Genomic DNA, 7,722 nt, shown 5'->3' with positions numbered 1-7,722 from the left:
GTGGGATGATACTTTGTTTGGATTTTAGGGTCACGGGGTCAAAGGTCAAAGGTCACAGGTTATTTTGTGAAAAAAAAAGGTTGAAAATTCATGTTTTTCTCCATATCTCGCAAATGGTTCAAGGTATCTTCATGGAACTTAGTATAATGCTTGTTCCGATGGGCAGTGATTATCTAGGGAAGTTGGGGGTCATGGTTCAAAGGTCAGGGGGTCAAAGGTCAAGGTCAACTCCTCAAAATATCACTACTTTCCTTATATTTATGCAATGCCTGAAGGTTTTTTGTTTTTTTAACTTGATGTATGCATATATTACCCAATATATATTCTGTGGGAAGTTTCTTGCCAAAAGGTCAAAGGTCAAAGGTCAAGTGAAAGTGCTGAATTGCACTTTTTCCTCCATATCTCAAAAGTAACTCAAGGTATCATCATGAAACTTACATATTTATGCATGTTCAACCTAACAGTGATTCTCTTTGGAACTGTGAGGAAAAAGGTCAAAGGCCAGGTTTAGATAATGCTATTTTCCCATTTGATACTGAAATTATACTTTTTCTCAATACCTTGAAAATTACTCAATGCATAAACTTATAAAAGGGTCAAAAGTCAAGTAAAAATCATCAGTTCCCCAAATACCTGCACTCTGACATTTTAATCATTCATCCAATTGAACCTAGTTCTAGGAAAGTGAACATTCAGCACATTTGTGGCAAACCTGTCATTTTAATATTTTGCCAATTGTGTGAAATTGTCATCACACATTGTCAAGACATTGTACTATAGACCTATTAGGAGAACCATGCATTATGGCAGAGGCATATCAGTCGCCGTAGCGATATATCTAGTTTTTTTTTTTTATGGTATAAGATAATGTTGATTTTTGCTGGTAAGAAACTGTCGGAAATTTCGCGAGGAGATAATTCGTGAAAGAATAATGCGCGCAAATCTTCACAATGCATTGAAATACTAACACTGTACCATGGTCCTGTTGCTCAGAAGAAAAAGATATGACTGTAAATACGGGATTATAATGCTTAAAAAATAATTATGTCAATGCACTGATAGTAATTACTATTTCCCATAGAGTGTAGTGTTACTATAATTTTATTCAGTAAACGCTTTGGTAGCATGGTGATATCCGTTTGTTGTTCATCGTGTATGACTTCAGTGAACCTATGTAGACATCGTTCTCAACTGTCATGACCCTATTATGGTTAGTGTTTCCTACTGAACAGCAGCCCCGTTGGCAGAGATGACCGTGAGGCCCACTACAGAAGAGGTTGATGACTATCCTACCACGTCGAGCTTGACGGAAGAAAACACACCCTTTGATTTTAAACAGTCATCCTCAGCACCTTTCTCTTCTCCTTTTCCCTCTCCTCATCCTTTCCCCGTCCCCTCCTCCCCCTCCTCCTCCCCCTCCTCCACCTCCTCCTCCCCCTCCTCCTCCCCCTCCTCCTCCCCCTCCTCCACCTCCTCCTCCCCCTCCTCCTCCCCCTCCTCCTCCCCCTCCTCCTCCCCCTCCTCCTCCCCCTCCTCCTCCCCCACCTCCTCCCCCTCCTCCTCCCCCTCCTCCTGCCCCTCCCCCTCCTCCTCCTCTTCCCCCTCCTCCTCCTCTTCTCTTTCTCCCACCGCCTCTCCCTCCGCCCCCTCCTCTGCTTCTCCACCTTTGCTCTCCCTCTTTTACCCCTCTTCATCCCCTCCCTCTACAACCAACCAAGATCCAACATCACCCTCAGCTCCAACGGATACCAGCCATGGTAAAGTGTCTAATAAATTTGGTGGTCCGAGCGGGCAACTAGAGAAAATGACAGTGTCGAGCCATGTACAATAAATCATAAGCTCCCCTAAAAAAAAAAAAAAAAAAAAAAAAAAAATGATTTCATTTATGCTGTGTATGCCATTCCTTAATGTACATCAACTTTTATTTATTTCATTAACATTATACAAAAATAACAGTAGTATAAATGTTTTCAACAATTATCACCATTTTCATCCATTATCCAATGCATCTGTAACATTATTTTTCTAACAAATTTCTTTTCATTCTACATAGTTTTACGCACCTGATTTTCTGTTCACAAAAAAGAAGTGATGTTTGTATTATGTTATTGTCTAAAAATGAAATAAAACATTGAATTGAATTGAATTGAATTATAATTACACAACTTATATCTTAACTTGCATACACAGTAGGACTTTTTTGCAATAATAGCTGTAATGATATTCAATCAATCAAAATGCAATCGCAAGGTGTGAAACTGCAACTTATTACCTACACCGTACCTTAAACCTCATCCAATTTGCTGAAGTGGTATCAAATAAATGAGGGATATTTGTAGAGCATAATAATTATTAGTGTTACGGAGGTTAACTTGGCCTAACGAACCATCATAACCACCAAAAATACCCAGACTCTCAAACAAGGTGTTTGGTCGATCTCGGTCATCTTGTCGAACTCTTTATTTACATATTCCTCCGCGGAACAATCAAGTGCCCAGAAATGATAGTACAATGCACATGTATCCATAACACTTCCCCCCTAAAAGAGTGCATTTAACGTTTTCAACACAAATGGACTCTATATACCTTGGCACAATTTTTTTGGAACTGCATTGTACATTCCTCTTCCAATTCACTCTTATAAATTCATGAGTTTACCATGGTTGCATTATTATAAGAACACATAAACAATGTATGCTACGGCTACTATCATCATCATAACCTGTGATAAAACATGTACCTGTACGACTTTAGTACCATTCAACGTGTACCAATCTAACACTCTCGTGAGTTACTGCTGCTTGTGATTTACAGCATACTGGAATTGCATGTAGTTGTGCAACATTGAATGCTACAATATTAACTTTCTCAACTCCTTAACCCTTATGCAATCATGTCATGCATACAAACAATACACCTTGTACCAAAATAAGATGGTTTCCTCATTAGAGCATACACATAAGTCAATTTTACACTGTCATAATGATTAACCTGTGTACGAGGATCATAAACACGTCATCTCTTCCACAAGCAACTGCATATAATCCAACTGATGTAATCATATACATCATATTACCTACAACCAAAACATCATATTCCATGATATGTGACTTACATATACCTGTACACGTTGTGTCAGCATCTATTGAAACGTTAAAACATCAGCAAATGTCATATATCCTACTTATGTTTCTGAAAACGTTCCTGTCAACATACAAAACACCAAGAGTATGACCTGCCTGACAAGACATCAAATGAACCTGAATGAGATATACTTGATAACAACCTGTGTGTACACCTAAACTTAAGAAGTGAGTGTATACCTGCCTGTATACATCCTGGTATAACACAGTTCGCTTAAATACATGCCTGTTGGTATGTTGGATCAACTGTGAAATACTGAACACCTTTGCCAAGGCAATGATTGAGCTATAATAATGAGCGAAAGCTTTGAACATGTATAACTATATAATTTCTGTACCTAATACAGTATACATGCTAATTAAATCCAAAAAGCAACATCCAATAAACTTAGGGTATGTGCCACAACAAACCCAACCAATGCTTGTACATGTACAAGTATTAAACTTCATATACCTGAACTGTGCCTACATTACTCGATACACCACATTCTCTATACAAACAGCGACACTACTTGCTTGAAATCAATTTACCAACAACTCACATTCTTGACAACTGTTGATGGCTAGCATAACTTAAAACAGCCTTCATAGTGTCTTCTTTTGTTGAGTGACTCAAAGCACAAATATAGTTTGCTGTGTTTCCCTATTAACACAAACATGTCTGAAGATACTTCCATGTTGTTATTTACACACTCAAAGTGCCATTCATGCTGTTGGCATCACAATTATAGTGTATGCAAGATGCATACATGTACCACTTGTACTTATACATGATGTACACACACTGTCCTGTGTACTTGCAAAACAAAATTACACCTGTTGAAAGTGTTACAAACATAAAATACATTTGCACAAATGTTGCATCTGGCAACAAGACAAAATACTGAGATGTCTCAATTAAGCACGAGAAAGGGCGTCTGCGACAATGTTTTCCTTTCCGCGAATGTGCTTAATGTCAAGGTTATACTCCTGTAGGATTAAACGCCATCGCATCAGTCTCTGGTTTTTGTTTCTCATTCTGTTGACGAATGTCAGTGGGTTGTGATCAGTCCACACAACAACGGGTTGAGTTGTGCTGCCCACATAGACATCAAAATGGCTGAGCGAAAGAATTAACGCCAGGGTCTCCTTCTCAACGGTAGAATACTTCCGCTGGTGCGCGTTGAACTTCTTTGAGAAGTAGCAGACCGGTCTGTCCACTCCATCGTCATCAGCTTGCATCAGCACGGCGCCTGCTCCGACATCGCTGGCATCGACAGCTAGGCTGAAGCCTTTCTTGAAGTTCGGCGCTGCCAATACAGGACCACTCGACAGGATCGCCTTCACTTGAACGAAGGCAGACTGGCATGCTGCTGACCACTGGAACTTCACGTTCTTCCGCAGGAGATCAGTCAAGGGCGCCACAACATCCGAGAAGTTATGGCAGAAGCGACGGTAGTATCCGGCCATGCCGATGAATCTCATCAGCTCCTTCCTCATCTTGGGAACAGGGACATCTTGGACTGCTCCTACCACATACATGACTGGCTTCACACTCTCACCTGCACTTCTTTCAACATACTTCTTCAACATGTTGATGTGACACAACCGTTTCTTTTTCTTTCTGTCTGGAGTCTGAATGATGTAATTCACATCACTCAATCTCTCCTCCACGACATAGGGACCAGAGAAGCGAGCACACAAAGGGTTACCAGGAATGGGCAACAGTATCAATACCTTTTCACCGGGACTGAACATTCTTTCCCTGGACCTCTTATCAAACAACTGCTTCATGTTCTTTTGACTGTTTCTCAAATGTCCAGCTGCAAATTCACGTGCACGAGTCAGCCTACCACGGAACGTGGTCACATAATTCAACAAACCAGGTGACTCATCCTCACCCAACAGCTTCTCTCTCAAGACCTTCAATGGACCACGAACCTCGTGTCCAAACACTAACTCAAAGGGACTAAATCCTAAGGACTCTTGCACAGACTCTCGCACCGAGAAAAGCAACAACGGCAAGCCTTCATCCCAGTCCTTCTCGACCTCAAAGCAGTATGTTCTCATCATGTTCTTCAGCGTCTGATGAAAACGTTCCAGAGCGCCTTGACTCTGTGGATGATAGGCACTCGAGGTAACACATTTGATACCCAACTCACGCATCACTTGCTGAAATATCTTTGAAGTGAAGTTGGAACCCTGGTCTGATTGCACCACCTTTGGCAAGCCAACCGTTGTGAAGAACTTCACTAACGCCTTGCTAACGTTCTGTGCAGTGATACGCCGAAGTGACACAGCTTCTGGAAATCTCGTAGAAGCGCACATCATAGTGAGCAAGTACTCATGTCCAGCCTTTGTCTTTGGCAAAGGACCGACACAGTCTATGATAACTGTGCTAAACGGCTCATCAAATGCTGGTATGGGCTTTAGGGGAGCAGGAGGAATCTCCTGATTAGGTTTTCCAACCATTTGACAAACATGGCAAGTCCTACAGAAATCTGAAACATCCCGTCTCAAGCCAGGCCAAAAGAAATGTTTCAAAATCTTGTCAACTGTCTTATTGACTCCAAGATGACCACCAAGAGCTGACTCATGCGACACACTCAAGATATGTTTACGAAATACTCTTGGAATGACAATTTGGTGAACTTCTCGCCATTCTTCATCACTAGAAGAATCAACTGGCATCCACTTCCTCATCAACACATCTCCTTTCATATAGTAGCAAGTCCTTTCACTCAGTGCTTCTTCTTCAGCAAGAGTACTATCACACAATGCTACCAACTGTGGATCATTCTTCTGTGCATCAATCAAAGAGCTCTTGTTCAACCCAATCTCAGTTTCATCTACAGGCCGAGACTCATCTCCTATCTGATGTGATTTTGACGCTGCGTTTCTACTTACTTCTACATCATCCATCTGACAGAAGAAACTCCCTTCTAGACCGATATCCCCTGGACTAGCCTTCATTTCAGACTCCTCTGGTTTTCTACACATGGAACGTGTGACTACACAAGCTGGGAAAACTTCAGGGAATTCCTGAACCAATGCAGCTGTCTCATTTCCTTCTTTATCCAAAGGGACTGCACTGACCACTGGAATAGTCACTTTGTCTCCTGCAAGATCATTGCCTAATATCAATGCTACACCATCCATAGGAAGTGACTTCCTAACACCACGGCTCACCCTTCCTGAAACTAGGCCTGACTGCAAATCGACTGTGTGAAGAGGGGCTTCAACGTAACCTCCTTCTACTCCTTGTAACAGTACACTTGTGCCTGTGGACGACGTTTGCCCAAAAGGTAAAACACTGTCAAGAATCAATGACTGGGATGCACCAGTATCTCGCAGGATGGTAACCTTTCTAGCTTCATCACACCCTACCAATGACACATAGCCTACAGAAGTGAATGGTTCATACTGAGACTTAATCTTGTCTTGATCAGCCGACTTAATCACACTCTGAACTTGTTCACACCAATCACCTGTCGATTCAACCGAACGACTCACCAATCCATTTGGATGAGACTTCTTTTCTTTGTCTTTTTCCTGTTTTTTCTTGTTCAGAACGGGACAAGTAGACTTCACATGCCCTGGTTGCCTACAATGGAAACACACAATAGGCTTCTCAGTGTTCCTACCTTTCTTGTCAGTCTCATTTTCTACCACTAGACCAGCCTTCACCTCTGTCTTACTGCTAGAATTTGTCTTGCCAACACTTAGACGATTAGGAGCTGCATATTTGCTTCCTACATACCTGTTTCCATGACTACGGGACAGAGTATACTCGTCAGCCATTGTACTAGCTACCGACAAAGTTTTCACCTTTTGTTCCTCAATATGTGTACGCACCTCTTGAGGTAGTGAACGCTTAAACTCCTCTAGTAGCACAAGTTCCCGCAAATCTTCAACAGTAGCCACGCCTACTGATTGCAGCCAACGAGTGAAGGCAATTTCCTTCACTTTTGCAAACTCTCTGAATGACTGTGACTCTAGTTTTCTACTATTCCTGAATTTCTGTCTGTACGCTTAAGGAACCAAGGCGTACGCGTTCATGATTGCCTTTTTTACTATTGCATAATCCTGAGCTTCTTCGCGCGAAAGTGAAGCATAAGCATCACATGCCTTTCCCTTTAGCTTAGTCTGCAAAAGATGAGGCCATTTTTCTTTCGGCCACTCCATGCTATCCGCCACCTGTTCGAAATGCAGGAAATATCTATCCACATCTCCTTCATCGAACTCAGGGACCATTCTGACATTTTTGGCGATATCAAAATGCCCACCACTGACGCTTACACCATACTCTCTCTCACCGACTTGACGAGCCCTTTCAAGAGAAACCCTCTCTCTCTCTAACTCAATTCTCGCTTTTTCAAGTTCAAGCTCTTTCAGACGTACTTCTACACTCCCTTGCACATCACCAGGGGGACTACCTGATAAGTTACGCAATGCCTGGAGGGGAAATACTTCTTCATCTACAAGAAATTTGATTGTGTGCTGTGTAATCTCTGACTTTTTCATTGTACTCTTCACAGCAGGAACCTTGTAGTTTTCTGCAACACGCAACAAATCAACCTTTTTCAAGGTTAGCAACTCC

At 41.8% G+C, this 7,722-nt stretch overlaps 1 protein-coding gene across 1 annotated transcript; it reads right to left on the bottom strand.

Annotated features, from left to right (window-relative positions):
- Window positions 1-4,040: 4,040 nt before the first annotated feature.
- Window positions 4,041-6,923, bottom strand: LOC140239720 (uncharacterized). Its single transcript, XM_072319543.1, has one exon. It carries the CDS (start codon window positions 6,921-6,923, stop codon window positions 4,041-4,043), a length of 2,883 nt encoding a protein of 960 aa, XP_072175644.1.
- Window positions 6,924-7,722: the final 799 nt, after the last annotated feature.

This window comes from Diadema setosum, chromosome 16 (assembly GCF_964275005.1).
Source record: "Diadema setosum chromosome 16, eeDiaSeto1, whole genome shotgun sequence".
Lineage (NCBI taxonomy): Eukaryota > Metazoa > Echinodermata > Echinoidea > Diadematoida > Diadematidae > Diadema > Diadema setosum.
Note: the sequence above shows the minus strand (reverse complement) of the source record. Positions and strands in the feature narration are given on the sequence as shown.